General features: G+C 41.8%; 1 protein-coding gene across 3 annotated transcripts in view; it reads right to left on the reverse strand.

The window, feature by feature from the left end:
* Positions 1-760: 760 nt before the first annotated feature.
* Positions 761-19,972, reverse strand: part of LOC112232170 (zinc finger and SCAN domain-containing protein 21) — a 98,690-nt gene continuing 79,478 nt past the window's right edge. The window contains exons 2-6 of one of the 3 annotated variants that reach the window (XM_042330461.1): positions 19,454-19,575; positions 17,207-17,374; positions 2,845-3,009; positions 2,341-2,452; positions 761-2,116 (exon numbers count right to left, since the gene is read on the reverse strand). In XM_042330461.1, the coding sequence (XP_042186395.1) occupies positions 1,155-2,116; positions 2,341-2,452; positions 2,845-3,009; positions 17,207-17,374; positions 19,454-19,575 (1,529 nt within the window). In that variant the 3' untranslated portion in view covers positions 761-1,154. The remainder of the gene's footprint in view (positions 2,117-2,340; positions 2,453-2,844; positions 3,010-17,206; positions 17,375-19,453; positions 19,576-19,972) is intronic. The other 2 variants (XM_042330462.1, XM_042330459.1) reach the window with 2 other exon arrangements.

Raw genomic sequence — 19,972 nt, forward strand, 5'->3', positions numbered from 1 at the left:
GGTGAGAACGGTCTGGTGTGCCTTCACATAGTTCGCATTAGTGACGCGCTGTACAGGTGGGGCAGGTGTTCGGCTTGTCCGCATCCATCCTAATACTCGGCCTCCCATGTTGTGACCGAGTGACATCAGAGAAGGTAGAAGCAGGAGCTAGCACCCTCAGGTGGAAAAACCCATTCACCAGGCATTAGACAAACTTCCTGATTGACTTCCACCAGGGGGTCTCCCACTACACTCTGTGAAGGCTGAAGCCCAGGGTGACCTGCTCTTCTCATCATGGATACTGTGGTGTTTGGAATCATAGGAACAGGAGGGTTTGTCTCTATCAGCCCCAGGTCCTGCTCCATCCCTGCAATGAGACTGTGAAGAGAAGGGTCTGGGCTGCAGACTGGATCCCTGACGACCACCAGGACTGAGGTTGTTCAATCCACCTGTCCACTGGTTGTGTTCTATGTAGTGGTTGTGGTGGAGTCTCTGTCCCTCGTGGTTGGGGCCTTTGTTCTGACTCGGGAAGGCCCAGTCGCCAGTAACACTGGATCGGCAGGTCTTCATTGACTACAGACTGCAAACAAAGATTGTACTGAAAAGCAGAAAACTTTATTTAAAAACTCTTTCCTGTATACACAGAAACATGACATTATAAAATCTCAACCACAGTCAAGCCCATTTTGAAAACTGAAGTACCTAACAATGTGGAGCCATTAAGAGTATTCTAAAATATATATATAAAAAATGATACAAAATAACCAAGTCAGTCAGCAGAGTCAATTTAGAATTTAATTTAAACAAAATAGCAATCACAAGTAGAATAACTTCACTATGGTAACACTACCTTTTATATAAATCTGGTACCATCGCTTTGATAGAATACTTTGGAAAAGGTTCAACATTAGACACATCTTCACTACTTCATGTCAAGTAAACATGAATTAAGATACTATCATTTCCTCATTATAAAACACCAGCATCAAACAGGACAAGGTTCACTTTACATCAGTGAAGCACTTTTACGGACACCATCACACCAACGATCACCATATCATCTACTCTGCCTCATCATACTCATTCTTTCCTCAGGTCACCTCATCCAGTTCCCTACTACATCCAAAACGAACATAATTAACTACAAACAAACGAACGAGTACTACATTACATGTCTATACATGGACCATGTGCATTTTCTGCTGGTGTATCCTGAGGTAGCTCCTCTCTGAGAACCTCTTCTCGCAGTGTGTACAGGCAAACGGCCTCTCTCCTGTGTGGACCTTCAGGTGCCTCTTCAGCTGGTGCTGGTGGGAGAACCTCTTCTCACATTGGGAGCAGCTGAAGGGTTTCTCCCCTGTGTGGACCCTCTGATGGCTCTTCAGGTGGCCAGCCCGGGCGAAGCGCATATAACACTGTGTACAGTTGAATGGTTTCTCCCCTGTGTGAGTCCTCTGGTGGATCTCCACCTGTTTGGGAAAACTGAAGGCTTTCCCACAGAATGAACATGGGAAGCGCTTCTCTTTGGCGCTGCCAGATTTACAGATTACGTCTCTACTACTGTCATTTGTCAATGGGATTGTGTAGCCATTTAGTGTTGAGTCACTGGCATTGTCTGAGGTCTGGTTTAACATTAGGAGAGTGTGAGGAGGATGAAGGCCAGGGAGTGTCTGTGTTGTCGCAGGGTCCATGTTCCAGTTGATAGATCCTATAGAAGGCAGGCTGAAGGCAGCACCTGTTAGGGGGTTAACCTCAGGTGCCATCAGTCTCTCTGAATCACCACTATAGGAGCAGGACGGAGCATCGCCAGCAGAGTCTGTTTCTGTTCTCTCCAACCGCATACGGACACCTCCCCGACCCTGCAGACCAAATCTACGCCTCGCCCTGGTCTCAGCCAGTCTGTTGTCATGGAGACTAAGTTTGGTTGTTGTTTTGTGTTCGACTGTCAGTTTCTGGTTGTGGTTAACGTTCCCCCGCTGAGAGTTGAGGATGCTGTCCCATCCACTGACCTCCATTATATCGCCTCTGGTCCTGGCCTGATCAGTGATGTTGTCTCTTTGGCCTTTGGCTGCACCGGTTTGGGTCTGGGAATCCAAGATGGTTGCCCAGTCTCCTCTGTTAGCCTCCAGCCAACCACCTGCAGGAAGAGGTTACAAAATAGACTTCACAAACATGGCAGAGAACATTCTACATATGGATTTTTATTGTCAATTACCTGAGCATTTTCATACATTGTGTTTTTTTGTATGTAAACAAATTTCATTTTATGAAGGAAGAAAATTAAGGAAAAATAATAGCCAGGTGCATCACTATTTCCATTGAAGATCTATTACTGTATGTAGACTATTATTTCTCCCTTACCTTCCTCCCCCAGCTTTAGTCCACTCAGCAGATCAATACTCTCTGGTTCGTCTTCGATTGTCTCTTCTTTGACAATCAGCAGATCAGGCTTCCCATCCTCCATGTCTACTGACTGTAAGATATACAGAGTGAGAGGATGTTGGATCAAGAAATCTGAAATGAGCATCCTGCTATGGAGCATCTTCTGATTGGGCATTGAGGGATTGCTGTGAGTACTATGCAAACGTGTTAGTTGATTTGATTACTTGACCTTCTTTAATGAATGGTTTGATAATTCAAAGGCATGGTCTCACACTACCAGATAATATATCAAGACCTGTGCACTTATACACAAAGAGTCTCAGAGTAGAAGTGGTGATCGAGGATCAGGTCCCGCACTTGTCTACATAGTCTTGTGATCTAAAATTACAAAACTGATCCTACTTCAGCATTCCTACTCTGAGAGGCTTAGTGGAATACGGCCCAAACTAATACCATTCAGACAGTAGTTCACAGTGGGCTCACCTCAGTGAGACTGTGTGTGGTCCTGTGCTGATCAGCTGGTTCCTCTGTGGGTTCAGGAGGAGGTGTAGTCTTGTTGTCCTCCATGACCATGGTCCCCTCTGGGTTCCATAGACCCTCATCATACCCCTCCTCCTTCACCAGCAGCACCTCTGGACCCTCCTCCTCCTGGAAGAGACGGGTGATACAGATTACACAGACGTACACTCGCTCAGGTACGTACACACACAGATAATAAACATACTTTCAACATGGAGTGTTTACCCATTCCGACGACATTTGAGTCCTATACTGTAGTTACAGAATGACTTCATTGTTGTTAAACCCATCATGATGGACATACAGTGGGGCAAAAAAGTATTTAGTCAGCCACCAATTGTGCAAGTTCTCCCACATAAAAAGATGAGAGGCCTGTAATATTCATCATAGGTACACTTCAACTATGACAGACAAAATTAGAAGAAAAAAATCCAGAAAATCACATTGTAGGATTTTTTTATGAATTTATTTTCAAATTATGATGGAAAATAAGTATTTGGTCAATAACAAAAGTTTCTCAATACTTTTGTTATATACCCTTTGTTGGCAATGACAGAGGTCAAACGTTTTCTGTAAGTCTTCACAAGGTTTTCACACACTGTTGCTGGTATTTTGGCCCATTCCTCCATGTAGATCTCCTCTAGAGCAGTGATGTTTTGGGGCTGTTGCTGGGCAACACGGACTTTCAACTCCCTCCAAAGATTTTCTATGGGGTTGAGATCTGGAGACTGGCTAGGCCACTCCAGGACCTTGAAATGCTTCTTAGGAAGCCACTCCTTCGTTGCCCGGGCGGTGTGTTTGGGATCATTGTCATGCTGAAAGACCCAGCCACGTTTCATCTTCAATGCCCTTGCTGATGGAAGGAGGTTTTCGCTCAAAATCATGGCCCCATTCATTCTTTCCTTTACACGGATCAGTCGTCCTGGTCCCTTTGCAGAAAAACAGCCCCAAAGCATGATGTTTCCACCCCCATGCTTCACAGTAGGTATGGTGTTCTTTGGATGCAACTCAGCATTCTTTGTCCTCCAAACACGACGTGTTGAGTTTTTACCAAAAAGTTATATTTTGGTTTCATCGACATTCTACCAATCTTCTTCTGGATCATCCAAATGCTCTCTAGCAAACTTCAGACGGGCCTTAAGCAGGGGGACACGTCTGGCACTGCAGGATTTGAGTCCCTGGCGGCGTAGTGTGTTACTGATGGTAGGTTTTGTTACTTTGGTCCCAGCTCTCTGCAGGTCATTCACTAGGTCCACCCGTGTGGTTCTGGGATTTTTGCTCACCGTTCTTGTGATCATTTTGACCCCACGGGGTGAGATCTTGAGTGGAGCCCCAGATCGAGGGAGATTATCAGTGGTCTTGTAGGTCTTCCATTTCCTAATAATTGCTCCCACAGTTGATTTCTTCAAACCAAGCTGCTTACCTATTGCAGATTCAGTCTTCCCAGCCTGGTGCAGGTCTACAATTTTGTTTCAGGTGTCCTTTGACAGCACAGTGCATTTGGAAAGTATCCAGATTCCTTGACTTTTTCCACATTTTGTTACGTTAGTTTTATTCTCAAATGTATTCAATTGTTTTTTTCCTCAATCTCCACACAATACCCCATAATGACAAAGCAAAAAGAGGTTTAGACATTTTTGCAAATGTATAAACAAATGTTTTACATAAGTATTCAGACCCTTTACTCAGTACTTTGTTGAAGCACCTTCGGCAGCAATTACAGCCTTGTGTCTTCTTGGGTATGACACTACAAGCTTGGTGCACCTATACTTGGGGAGTTTCTTCTCTGCAGATCCTCTCAAGCTCTGTCAGGTTAGATGGGGAGCATCCCTGCACAGTTATTTTCAGGTCTCTCCAGAGATGTTCGATCGGGTTCGATCGGCTTCAAGTCCGGGTTCTGGATGGGCCACTCAAGGATATTCAGAGACTTGTCCCGAAGCCACTCCTGCGTTGTCTTGGCTGTGTGCTTAGGGTCATTGTCCTGTTGGAAGGTGAACCTTCGCCTCAGTCGGAGGTCCTGAGCGCTCTGGAACAGGTTTTCATCAAGGATCTCTGTGCTCCGTTCATCTTTCCCTCGATCCTGAATAGTCTCCCAGTCCCGGCTGCTGAAAAACATCCCCAAGGCATGATGCTGCCACCAACATGCTTCACCGTAGGGATGGTGCCAGGTTTCCTCCAGATGTGACTCTTGGTTTCATCAGACCAGAGAATCTGGTTTCTCATGGTCTCAGAGTTAAACCCTACCTCTTAAATGAATCCTACCCCCCACCTAAAAATAAATACCAACAGACACCTCACAAGTCCTCAACTGGCAGCTTCATTAAATAGTATCTGCAAAACACCAGTCTCAACGTCAACAATGAAGAGGTGACACCGGGTTGCTGGCCTTCTAGGCAGAGTTGCAAAGAAAAATACATATCTCAGACTGGCCAATAAAAAGAAAAGATGGGCAAAAGAACAGACACTGGACAGAGGAATTCTGCCTAGAAGGCCAGCACCGGGGCCTCCCACTCTTTCTATTCTGGTTAGAGCCAGTTTGCACTGTTCTGTGAAGGGAGTAGAGACACTTTGCACTGTTCTGTGAAGGGAGTAGTACACAGCGTTGTACGAGATCTTCAGTTTCTTGGCAATTTATCGCATGGAATAGCCTTCATTTCTTAGAACAAGAATAGACTGATGAGTTTCATCAGAAAGTAATTTGTTTCTGGCCATTTTGAGCCTGTAATCAAACCTATAAATGCTGATGCTCCAGATAATCAACTAGTCTAAAGAAGGCCAGTTTTATTGCTTCTTTAAATCAGAACAACAGTTTTCAGCTGTGCTAACATACTTGCAAAAGGGTTTTTCTAATGATCAATTAGCTTTTTAAAATTATAAACTTGGATTAGCTAACACAACGTGCCATTGGAACACAGGAGTGATGGCTGCTGTAGATATTTCCAGCTACAATAGTAATTTACAACATTAACAATGTCTACACTATATTTCTGATCAATTTGATGTTATTTCAACGGACAAAAAAATGTGCTTTTCTTTCAAAAACAAGGACATTTCTAGGTAAACCCAAACTTTTGAACGGTAGTCAGCCACCTGGTGGAAGGGACTCTGTGGATCTGAGGCTCTTTTCCCTGTTGCCTCCATCATCCTCCACATCCCACCAACATCAGCCGCCTCAGAGCGCAACTGGTCCTTGTTTGGGAACACACACACCAAAGCACATAACAGGCTGACCAATTGAAAAATTGGTGGCCATCCGGGCAAATTTGAGACTTTTTGAGCCTGACAACGAGCCATCCTCAACAAGGTTGGAAAGTGACAGTGAAGATGAGGCCTCAGAGTCTGAAGTTCAGGAGGTGGACATTGAGGAGGTTTAGGCAGAAGACATGAAAGCCTGAGAGGAAGACAACCAAAGCTTTAGTTTCTAGACTATCATTTTACAGATGTATGTTAAAAGTTTTTGGGAGATTCGATGGATCATTGGGGATCATTCAATAGTCCCTTTCTTTTGTTGTTCTGTGAAATCATCCCATGTGAAGAGTCAACTCACTTAAAGTTCAATTCGTAACTAAATTGTTTTTATTTCTATTGGAAGGATTTAATAAATTTGCAATTATGTCTACTTATCATAAAGTAAAAGGATTATGTTTGTCTCCATATGATATGGTAAATATATCCAATGCAAAAAAACAGCTACACTTAAATGGTGTTAATGTAAATTTGCATATATTTCCATCAATTCCCATATATTTCTGTTAATTCCCAACAGGAATGTTTCCACCTCTGAATATTCCCCAAAATGTGCCACCCTAGCCAGGATCAAGGCAAAGATGAGCAGAGCAGTACAGAGAGATCGAAACCCTGTTCCAGAGCGCTCAGGATCTCCGACTGTGGCAAAGGTTCACCTTCCAACAGGACAACGACCCTACGCACAAAGCCAATACAATGCAGGAGTGGCTTTGGGACAAGGGTCTGAATAGTTATGTAAATGTGATATTTCAGTTTAGTATTTTTTATAAATTAGCAAACATTTCTAAAAACCTGTTTTTGCTTTGTCATTCTGGGGTATTGTGTGTAGCTTGATGTGGGAAAAACCTATTTAATCCATTTTAGAATAAGGCTGTAACCTAACAATGTGGAAAAAGTCAAGGGGTTTGAATACTTTCCGAAGGCACTGTATATAGGATACATATGGTGCATAGGAAGTAACGACAAGAGAATCATTGAAGATGCACATGGGGTAATAATGGAGATTTTAAGTGTGTTTGGGACTAGTACTAAGTGAATGTGGATGTGAAAGTTGTGTGATTGTAAAATATGACATTAAGCTGATTGAAATTTGGATAATAAGAGATTGAAATGTAGCTATAACGTACTGAGTCTGGGGACTAGCTCCAGTGTGACTTTGGAGTGAATGTGAGCCGAGTTTTCCAGTTTGGGTTAGAGTTATTCAATCTAGGGCTTCCATCCACCACCGCCCATCGTAGTCTGGGACTACAAGTGTATAGGAAGTAGTGGCAAGAGAACCATTGAAGATAAGTATATGGTGCATAGGATGTAACAATAGAAAAGTCTAAGTGGTCTGAGAACCACTGATAATAGCACAAGGTCTTATTGTAGGAATTTATAATCGATGAAGATGCACATGTTGTGAATGTGAATACCTAAGTATAGTTATATAAGGAAAATAATGAATACCCCAACCAGTTTTGTGTGAGCTGAATTTTCAGATCTATAACGTTATCTAGGGGTTCGGTCCACCACTGCCCATCGATCTACAGTTAGTGAACACTGACAGGAGATGCCAATAAAATATTTGAGAGGGTAACAGCCCCCGGACACTGATTTCCTCGATATGAAAGATATGCATACCTCTCGGGCTGCTGTGGTGTGGACATGAAAAACTAAAGATTTACAACTTTATATAGGGGTTCTGTATGGAGATAGAGTATTATTCCCGAATATGCTTTTAAATAGAACATTAGAGGGAATATGTAAACCCTTGTATGAATAGAACACTGGCGTAGAGGAGGAATTTGTGATGTAACACAAATGTATAATGGGTTACCAGAGATCTGACGAAGTAACAATAGAAAGAAAAAAATATACAACTTGCACACCCACACGTAGACGTATTCTGAGAAATGTTCAGTGGTCTCTTTATGGATCATTTGAGAAAGATAAGGTTAAAGCATTGTACGGGATTTGACTTACCCCTAACCAATAAAAATATAAAGAGTTTTCTTCCACCCTGGTAATACATTTTGAAATAAACCCCATGCCCTGTTAAATAGAGCCAATGGTGTTAAACGGTTGAGTAGATGAATACAGAACATGCTAGGTAAAGACTTAACCTGTCTAGGAACGGGGTTCCACCTCGCCAACAGCCAATGAAATTGCAGGGCGCCAAATTCAATCAACAGAAATCTCATAATTCAAATTTCTCAATCATACAAGAATTAGACACCATTTTAAAGATAAAATTCTCGTGAATCCAACCGCAGTGTCCGATTTTAAAAAAGCTTTTCGGTGAAAGCATACCATATCATTATATTAGGTCAGCAACTAGTCACAGAAAGCATACAGCGATTTTCCAACCAAAGAGAGGAGTCACAAAAAACAGAAATAGAGAAATGAACCTTTGATATTCTTCATCAGATGACACTCCCGGGACAACATGTTACACAATACATGTATGTTTTGTTCGATCAAGTTCATATTTATATCCAAAAACCTCAGTTTACATTTGGCTTTGCCTCCAAAACATCCCGTGAATTTGCACAGAGCCACATCAATTTACAGAAATACCCATAATAAACATTGATAAAAGATACAAGTGTTATTCACAGAATTAAAGATATACACTGCTCAAAAAAATAAAGGGAACACTTAAACAACACAATGTAACTCCAAGTCAATCACACTTCTGTGAAATCAAACTTTCCACTTAGGAAGCAACACTGATTGACAATAAATTTCACATGCTGTTGTGCAAATGGAATAGACAACAGGTGGAAATTATAGGCAATTAGCAAGACACCCCCAATAAAGGAGTGGTTCTGCAGGTGGTGACCACAGACCACTTCAGTTCCTATGCTACCTGGCTGATGTTTTGGTCACTTTTGAATTCTGGCGGTGCTTTCACTCTAGTGGTAGCATGTGACGGAGTCTACAACCCACACAAGTGGCTCAGGTAGTGCAGCTCATCCAGGATGGCACATCAATGCGAGCTGTGGCAAGAAGGTTTGCTGTGTCTGTCAGTGTAGTGTCCAGAGCATGGAGGCGCTACCAGGAGACAGGCCAGTACATCAGCAGACGTGGAGGAGGCCGTAGGAGGGCAACAACCCAGTAGCAGGACCGCTACCTCCGCCTTTGTGCAAGGAGGAGCACTGCCAGAGCCCTGCAAAATGACCTCCAGCAGGCCAGAAATGTGTATGTGTCTGCTCAAACGGTCAGAAACAGACTCCATGAGGGTGGTATGAGGGCCCGACCTCCATGGGTTGGTAAATTTGATTTCCATTGATAATTTTTGTGTGATTTTGTTGTCAGCACATTCAACTTTGTAAAGAAAAAAGTATTTAATAATATTTCATTCATTCAGATCTAGGATGTGTTATTTTAGTGTTCCCTTTATTTTTTTGAGCAGTGTACTTCTCTTTAATGCAACCGCTGTGTCAGATTATGAAAAAAATTACGGAAAAAGCAAACCATGCAATAATCTGAGCACGGCACTCAGAGACCAACACAACCCAAAAGATATCTGCCATGTTGGAGTCAACAGAAGTCAGAAATAGCATTATAAATATTCACTTACCTTTGATGATCTTCATCAGAATGCACTCCCAGGAATCACAGTTCCACAATAAATGTTTGATTTGTTCCATAAAGTCCATCATTTATGTCCAAACAACTCCTTTTGGTTTGCGCGTTCAGTACACAATCTATACTCACGACACGCGGGCAGGTCCAGGCAAAAGTTCAGACGAAAAGTCATATTACAGTTTGTGGAAACATGTCAAACGAAGTATAAAATCAATTTTTAGGATGTTTTTAACATAAATCTTCAATAATGTTCCAACCGGAAAATTCCTTTTTCTGTAGAAAAGCAATGAAACTCTCACATGAACGCGAATCACGAGCCCATGGCACTCTGCCAGACACCTGGCTCAATCCCCTCTCATTCCCCGCTCTTTCACAGTAGAAGCCTGAAACAAGGTTCTAAAGACTGTTGACATCTAGTGGAAGCTTTATGAAGTGCAAAATGACCCCATAGACACTGTATATTCGATAGGCCAAGAGTTGAAAAACTACAAACCTCAGATTTCCCACTTCCTGGTTGGATTTTTCTCAGGTTTTTGCCTGTCATATGAGTTCTGTTATACTCACAGACATCATTCAAACTATTTTAAAAACTTCCGAGTGTTTTCTATCAAAATCGACTAATAATATGCATATATTAGCAACTGGGACTGTAGTAGGCAGTTTACTCTGGGCACGCTTTTCATCTAAACCTGAAAATGCTGCCCCCTAGCCCAAATAGTTTAATATGGACAGAGCATGAGACAGTGCCAGCCCAGTTAATACATATTGTTCCCACCAAAGCATTACATATGAATCTTTAAATAGACATTTAATAAGTGTGAAGGAACAAAGTGAATGGTAAGTGGCTTTCAGATAGCACTAATGCAATATCTTAGTAATTTGAAGAAGTAAATGTTTCAATACAAGGTCACATTATGAACACAGGGAGGCCGATATCTAGTGTTTGGGTTAGAGATAAGCTTCCTGTGGAACAGCTAGCCGCCAGTACTCACTGAAAAAAAACCTGTCTGTAAGGGACACAGTGGGAAAATCTGGGAATAATTGAAATGACACGTTTATGACAATTTCCAATTATTATTCTATAGTTTGGGTAGCACCAGTAATTTAAGTAAGAAGGTAATATCATTTAAAACAGCCTGTTTCCATTACGTGGAACTGTGTCCAGAATTGAAGTAGATCCAAGTAAATGTTTTTAGTCACGAATATTGAGCTGATAAGCCAGCACCAACTTTTTGAAGGTCCTAGTAGATTTGTTAAACAACAGGTTCCTTATTTTGACTATTTTATGTCCCAGGGACAGTTTGTACAGAACTGTATGTCAACGCAACAGGTCAAAATGACAATGGTTACAAGAGACAGGCTCTGGGATTTTTTACTTTAGAAGAGGCCTATTCAGCTTGACTGCGAGCTAAGGCCTGGCCATTTTGTTTGTTTTTACCCTACAAGTTTTACCACACACAAGCCAGCACCCACACAACCCACTTGTTAATGAATATTTGATAGTGGTTTGTACTCTGATTTATTGTGTGGGGTCTTTTTATTTTTGTTTTAGTGGTTTTTCACATGTTAGAAATTATGCAACTTAAAGGGTACACAAATAAACATTTTGGAAGTTAAACTTTTCAGAGTTTAGTTCTGGTTGCACACTTAAATTATCTTGATATGAAATTTACTGAAAAACTAAACCTGGTACACAGAATGTTTGAAATATCTTTATCTTTAAATAATGTCTGAGGTACAGGAGAAACAAACACTCACTTAATGGGGTTGAATGACCTCTGACCTCACTTTCTGGTGAAGCCTGATCACCCTCACTAGAAAGACTGGAGACATTGGGTGACATTTAAATGTACTATGGAAACAATAATAATTAAGAGGAAGTTTTATAATTTATCATCAACAGTCCTGTGTGTGATTCAGAACACGAGAAGGAGAGAGTGTGCTGCCCCTGAATGAGGGACATCTGTCTCTAGTTTATTTTTAATTAAGTTAAGATGGAGTCATCAAGGGAAAAGGCAGTGTTGTTTTTTTTGGACGCATGAATCACGATGTGAGTCGTGTCCAAAGGGGGAATTACCAGTCCCCTGTGGCCCTTTGGTAAATATGCAAATAGATTTTCTTCACATGCCTGCTTGTAAAAGGAAAAAATGTGTTGGTAATGGTTGACAGTTACCCAAATGGATTGAAGTTTTCCCCACATCAAGTGATATGTATATTTCTGTTGTTTTTGTTTTCTTTGTTTTTTGTCTTGCTTCAATAACACATTTCACCAGATTGGGTCTGCTGGATGGTCGGGATTTCTGCCTAAGGATTAGCCCTCAACTCCCTGACCCTGTAACTCTGTAGTGAGATCGCCAAGATAAGGGAGTATAAACGAATTTGTAAAAAAAAAAAGTAAAACGGTGTTATTTTCTTTGACATTTGACACTCAATTCGTATTTGGTAGCATTGCCTTTAAATTGCTTAACTTGGGTCAAACGTTTTGGGTAGCCTTCCACAAGCTTCCCACAATAAGTTGGGTGAATTGTGGCCCATTCCTCCTGACAGAGCTGGTGTAACTGAGTTAGGTTTGTTGGTCTCCTTGCTCACACACGCTTTTTCAATTCTGCCCACAAATTTTCTATAGGATTGAAGTCAGGGCTTTGTGAGGGCCACTCCAATACCTTGACTTTGTTGTCCTTAAGGCATTTTGCCACAACTTTGGAAGTATGCTTGGGGTCATTGTCCATTTGGAAGATCCATTTGTGACCCAGCTTTAACTTCCTGACTGATGTCTTGAGATGTTGCTTCAATATATCCACATAATTCCTATCCTTCCTTCATATTCCTTCCTCATAAAGCCATCTATTTTGTGAAGTGCGCAAGTCCCTCCTGCAGCAAAGCACCCCCACAACATGATGCTGCTACCCCCGTGCTTCACGGTTGGGATGGTGTTCTTCAGCTTGCAAGCATCCCCCTTTTTCCTCCAAACATAACGATGGCCGTTATGGCCAAACAGTTCTATTTTTGTTTTATCAGACCAAAGGACATTTCTCCAAAAAGTACGATCTTTGTCCCCATGTTCAGTTGCAAACCGTAGTCTGGCTTTTTTATGGTGGTTTTGGAGCAGTGGCTTCTTCCTTGCTGAGTGGCCATTCAGGCTATGTCGATATAGGACTCGTTTTACTGTGGATATTGAGACTTTTGTACCCGTTTCCTCCAGCATCTTCACAAGGTCCTTTGCTGCTGTTCTGGGATTGATTTGCACTTTTCGCACCAAATTACGTTAATCTCTAGGAGACAGAACGCGTCTCCTTCCTGAGCGGTATGACGGCTGCGGGGTCCCATGGTGTTTATACTTGCGTACTATTGCTTGTCCAGATGAACGTGGTACCTTCAGGCGTTTGGAAATTGCTCCCAAGGATGAACCAGAATTGTGGAGGTTTACAATTTATTTTCTGAGGTCTTGGCTGATTTCTTTTGATTTTCCCATGTTGTCAAACAAATAGGCACTGAGTTTGAAGGTAGGCCTTGAAATACATCCACAGGTACACCTCCAATTGACTCAAATAATGTCAATTAGTCTACTAGATGCTTCTAAAGCATGACATCATTTTCAGATATTTTCCAAGCTGTTTAAAGGCACAGTCAACTTAGTGTATGTACATTTCTGACCCACTGGAATTATGATACAGTGAATTAAAAGTGAAATAATCCGTCTGTAAACAATTGTTGGAAAAATTACTTGTGTCATGCACAAAGTAGATGTCCAAACCGACTTGCCAAAACTATAGTTTGCTAACAAGAAATGTGTGAAGTTTTAATGACTCCAACCTAAGTGTAAGTAAACTTCCGACTTCAACTGTATGAAGCGAAGGTTAAGTTAAAACATTCTACTGCAATGGTTTTAAAAGTACAACCCAGAAAGAAGGGTTTGAAATGATAAAGTGTCTGGTTTAATGTGTTGATTTCCCTTACTTTATTATAAATATGATATAGAAGCTAAAATCTAATGCTTACCTTAAAATGTAACTATTATTGTCCCACAAGTGATAATGTGATAGACATTTTTAAGTGTGTGCTTTTCTAATAACCAATTTCTTGGTTCATGCAAGTGACTGGTTGAACGAATCCTCACTATCAGTATCTGAATTTGGCAGTACCCCCAGAACCTTGTTTAGAGAAAGGGGATCTCTCAGTTTCAAGGTTTCAGCTTAGAGAGAAGAAGTCTCATGAGGTATTGTTCTGTCACATGCATGAAAATAAACAATGATTCATTTAAGATTGACTTTGAGTCTCCCTGTGTAAAAGTTTCTACGACGGTGTCACTGTCTGTCACCTCAAATCTTTCTCTCGACCTGTGTGCACCTACGTTGTAAACTTTCATTCATAGGCTAGGTTGTAGCAACCTCATGATGGGTATAGAGTAACACGTTGTAGCCTAAACCTATCGATGTTACATTGAACTGGGTGAATGGAATATGAATGACTGTCATCCAATATGCTGTAATATAAATAAGGCCATGCTCGTAAAAAAATATAATTGACCTCCCTCATCTTAAACGACATTGACCGCCACTGGTATTCATAGCATTCTTACGGCTTGCTACAGCATTTTGACCTGCAGAGGTCTAAGCGCGTGCTTTGGCTCCGAGCCTCATGAGTTCTTGCCCAGTGCTGGGTGATCTAGTGGCAAGCCTAAGCCTACATTAGGCCCACAAGTGAATTTCATTTATTTCAATGTTTTCAAGAAGTAAAACAAATAGTCTGATAATTGACTATCCAGAGAAAAGTGTCTCAGCTCGTCAAAATCATCTTGGGATAGGCTCAAACATCTTGACAGCTTCACAAAATGAACTATTAAGTCCACACAATACACACTTTCAATCCACACCAAAGACAATAACTAAATTGACTAATTATACACAGCCTAACTATAAAACGTAGGAGAGCATCCACACTGGAGGAAAATGTATCGTTCTACAGTAGGTTCTACATGTCAATCAACTGATTGCCCAAATCAGCTCATCAACTCAGCTAGGGACACAAAATGCAGCCTATTATCTGTTTTCACACCTTTCATAATGTGACAATGGATAGGCTAAAAGCCTATTTATGCTCGATCTGAAAATGTGGTCGGAGGATGGAAGGTGTGAAGCAATTGCGGCGCCTACGGAAGCATGCAGAGGCCAAATTGAGCTCCGTACCGCATCGCCTTGCGCCTCCCAAATTTTGTAATAATGCAGAGGGCTCCGTATATCTCCGCATTGACATGATTGGCTGACGGTTGGTGGGCGGCGGAAGGTCCTGTATAAACACAAACTCACTTCCTTGACAAGTTCCTTCACAACAGCTCTGCTCCGCGAAGCACAAAAAGTATGAATTCCCTGACTTCTGCAGAGGCCGTATCACTGTAAATGCTACACGGCCAATGCAGATGTCGGATTGAACATGCAGCGCCTTTTACGGGTAGCCTACAGAATTTAGACGATTGGAATATAATCAAATGGCATATTGTAACCAGTGTCTGTCCTCGGTCCAACAGTTGAATAAAAAAATTATTCATTTCCTTTACTACCCAGTGTTAAAACTAACAAATTCCTAGGTGTTCTCATTGACGAAAAAATAAACTGGGCAAATCCCACTTAATTTGTCTGCAATAAAATTGCGAGAGGTATTGGTGTCATCAGATGAATTCAACGTCTCATCCAAAGTAAAATAATATTAAATCTGTAATACACCTTAATGCATCCTTATGTTGCAATATAGTCTAGGCCCCTCAAACTCAACTCTGGAGCCAGTTGTGCTGTATTTCTTTCTCCATTGTTCCCCTCTACTCACGGACAGATTTAGACCTGGAACAACAGGTGGGTGCAATTAATTATCAGGTAGAACAAAAAACCAGCAGGCCCTGGACCTCGTAGGGTAAGAGTTGAATAGCCCTGGTCTAGGCCAATACTTACAAAAGTAACCTTAACATATTAAGTCTCCGAAAACGTTTTGTGATGCCTGCAACTCATTTCAGACAGTCGTGCCAGTTCCTCTCCACTTTTCCATTGCTTTCAAGTTCTTTATATTCATGACATCAACCAACTTAAAATCTGTATGCATTTCAATTTTTTTTTTAAATTTACTCCCCGTTTCTTTTCAACTAAAAAAAATACGTACTCCCTGTTTCTTTTCAATCACTATTCACATTTAATACTCAGGTCCACCACTACTCCACAAGAACTGGCACAAACTAGGCCAATTTTTAATCACCTACAGAGGTCCATTTTTTAGAACAGTCTTCCGGAACACCTCAAGCACTTATTTTTAGGCTTATATATCACACAATATCTAGATGCAATATTCTACCCACAAACATTCAACACTGAAATCTGTTTCTATCATTATTATAAATGCATCTGTGGATCTTTTCTGCTGATAACACTGAAAATTAATCTATGTTTTTAATGCTGGGTTTGATCTAAACGCCAGACGCTATAGAGTGGAATGGTTATTTTCTATGTTACATAGTGGAATGGTGTTTCTGCTGGTGTATGCTGAGGTTGCTCTTCTCTGAGAACCTTTTCTTGCAGTGCGTACAGGCAAATGGCCTCTCTCCAGTGTGGACCTTCAGGTGCATCTTCAGCTGGTCCTGGCGGGAGAACCTCTTCTCACAATGGGGGCAGCTGTAGGGTTTCTCCCCTGTGTGGACACTCTGGTGCCTCTTCAGGTGACAAGCCTGGGAAAAGCACATATGACACTGGGTACAGCTGAAGGGTTTCTCCCCTGTGTGGACCCTCTGGTGGATCGCCACCTTCTGGGGGCAGCGGAAGCCTTTGTTACAGAACATGCAGAGGAACCGTTTCTCTTTACTATTTCCTGATATTGCTCCCCCTCCACGAGCCATGGCCCTTTGGTCATTTGAGTTCAACACCTGATCGAAAACGACGCAGCCGTGTGAATCGGAAGGTGCCATCGACGTGGACAATGGGTCACGATCCCTGAATGCGTGTAAAGGGGAGTGGGTGACAACATTTATATTTGTGTCTAAGCTTTCTCTGTAATCTAAGAAATCTCTGCCCTGTGAGTGTCCGTCTCCTAGGTGACTATCTGCATTCCATGTGGGAGGAGCGTCGCCCTCCACTTTCACCTCGTCTACCACTACAACCTCCCGTTTCTTATCTAGGCACCCATCAGAGTATACACTACTACTGTACTGGTTACAGTCCCCTCTAAACAGATGAGTCTGTGTCTCTAAACTCAAGGATATGTTGCCAGGGTCCATCTCTGTAGCGTAAGAACAAGACAGGTCATCAACACCCGTGTCTAACGCGTCACCATCTCCACAGGAAAGAACCGTTCTCTGGCTCTGGTGAAATACCGGTAAGTACTCTGAGCTGGAAGCAGGAGGACAGCCCAGTGGCCCCAGCGTCTCGGAGTCTGATCTGTGGTCAGATTCTGTGGGTAAGAGCCTGTGTGTTACAGTTAAAGTCTTCGTGTCTGTCTCTGACTTGAGGACGTTGTTCGGCGTTCCACTGACCTCCGTGATGCTGTGTCGTGTCCTGGGCTGAGGCGAAGCGGCGGGGTCCTCCCTGGATACAGGGGGCGCTCCAGTCAATCCAGTCTGGACGTCTCTTCTGTGTCTTGTGTCCTCCCTTTCAATTCTCTCCTGCTTGACCCCAGGACCTGAAACCTCTGTATCTGCAGACTGACACAAAAAGAGTGGAGGTTACTGGTACACGAGTGGAATTGGATAACAATGTCGTAGGGAAGTCTCACAAGCTCCCCTATTGCAGATAAATAAGGATGTACAGTACCAGTCAAAAGTTTGGACACACCTACCGTACTCATTCAAGGGTTTTTTAATTTTTTAAACTATTTTATACATTGTAGAATAATAGTGAAGACACCAAAACTATGAAATAACACATATGGAATCATGTAGTAACCAAAAAGTGTTAAATTAAAATATATTTTATATTTGAGAGTCTTCAAAGTAGCCTTGATGACAGCTTTGCACAAGCTTGGCATTCTCTCAACCAGCTTCATGAGGTAGTCACCTAGAATACATTTCAATTAACATGTGTGCCTTGTTAAAAGTTCATTTGTGGAATTTCTTTCCTTAATGCGTTTGAGCCAATCAGTTGTGTTGTGACATGGTAGGGGGTATACAGAAGATAGACCTTTTTGGTAGAAGACCATAAGAACAGCTCAAATAAGCATTACTTTAAGACATGAAGGTCAGTCAATACGGAACATTTCAAGAGCTTTTAAAGTTTCTTCAAGTGCAGTTGCGCTATGATGAAATTGGCTTTCATGAGGACCGCCACAGAATAGGAAGACACCTTTGCTGCAGAGGATAAGTTCATTAGTTACCAGCTTCAGAAATTGCAGCCCAAATAAATGCTTCACAGAGTTTAAGTAACAGACATCAACTGTTCAGAGGAGACTGCGTGAATTTGTATTTTTCCTTTATGCATGTCAGTTAAGAACAAATTCTTATTTTCAATGACAGCCTAGGAACAGTGAAATGTTCCGTATTGACTGACCTTCATGTCTTAACTGCCTTGTTCAGGGGCTGAACGACAGATTTTGTACATTGTCAGCTCGGGGATTCGATCTTGCAACCTTCCGGTTACTAGTCCAACGCTCTAACCACTAGGCTACCTGCCGCCCCATGAATCAGGCCTTCATGGTCGAATTGCTGCAAAGAAACTACAATTAAAGGACACCAACAAGAAGAAGAGACTTGCTTGGGCCAAGAAACACAGGAAATGGACATCAGACTGGTGGAAATCTGTCCTTTGGTCTGATGAGTCCAAATTTTAGATTTTTGGTTCCAACTGACGTATCTTTGTGAGACGCAGAGTAGGTGAACAGATGATCTCCGCATGTGTGGTTCCCACCGTGAAGCATGGAGGAGGTGTGATGTTTGGGGGTGCTTTGCTGGTGACACTCAGTGATTTATTTAGAATTCAAGGCACACTTAACCAGCATGGCTACCACAGCATTCTGCAGCGAATTGCCATCCCATCTGGTTTGCGTTTAGTGGGACAATGACCCAACACACCTCCAGGCTGAGTAAGGGCTATTTGAACAAGAAGGAGAGAGATTGAGTGCTGCATCAGACGACCTGGCCTCCACAATCACCTGACCTCAACCCAATTGAGATGGTATGGGATGAGTTGGACCGCAGAGTAAAGGAAAAGCATCCAACAAGTGTTCAGCATATATGGGAACTCCTTCAAAACTGTTGGAAAAGCATTCCAGCTGAAGCTAGTTGAGAGAATGCCAAGCGTGTGCAAAGCTGTCATCAAGGCAAAGGTTGGCTACTTTGAAGAATCTCAAATATAAAATTTTGATTTGTTTAACACTTTTTTGGTTACTACACGATTCCATATGTGTTATTTTATAGTTCGATGTCTTCACTATTATTCTACAATGTATAAAATAGTAAAAATAAAGAAAAACCCTTGAATGAGTAGGTGTGTCCAAACTTACAACTGGTACTGTACAAGTAAATAGTTTGATGGGAGGCTTTCTGAAATAAACCTGCCACATTTGATGTTTTAATTTAATTTGACCTTTATTTAACTAGGCAGGTCAGTTAAGAACAAATTCTTATTTTCAATGACGGCCTAGGAACAGTGGGTTAACTGCCTGTTCAGGGGCAGAACAACAGATTTGTATCTTGTCAGCTCGGGGGTTTGAACTTGCATCCTTCCGGTTACTAGTCCAACGCTCTAACCACTAGGCTACCCTGGACAGGTAATACTATTACACAAACCTCTATCACAATAACATGCTGGGTTGAGGTTCCACTCCCCTCAACAGTGATTGGTTGGTCATCTCTCCATGTATTGTGTCCTGTTGGCTTCACAAAGCTCCTGTGGCCTCCAGTGAGATGTCCTTCACCGTCGATTAATTGGGGGGGAAAAGGTGGTTTGATTAGCTACTGTCAATGCTCAATGGTATATTGTACACTATTGACAATGTCTAGAATTGGCAAGGATATAAGGTAACACCTCATAACTTATTGATATACTATTTATAGGTTGATTGCATGAAACATAATCATCATATTGTTTTCATTGAGTAAATAATAGGAAATGCAGTAAATCAAGAATCTGGTATGAATATGATAGTGTCTTTGCACTAGATAAGTAATCATAGGAATTATTGCATACTATTCAAAAACTGACCATGACCCAATTCTGGGTAACACAAGTAAAAAAACACGTGCAAGACAGGCACAAAGCTATACATGAACGGCGACAAACTGCGCAGCCTCGGCCTTCCGGGAAAT

Source organism: Oncorhynchus tshawytscha, linkage group LG11, assembly GCF_018296145.1.
Source record: "Oncorhynchus tshawytscha isolate Ot180627B linkage group LG11, Otsh_v2.0, whole genome shotgun sequence".
Classification (NCBI taxonomy): Eukaryota; Metazoa; Chordata; class Actinopteri; order Salmoniformes; family Salmonidae; genus Oncorhynchus; species Oncorhynchus tshawytscha.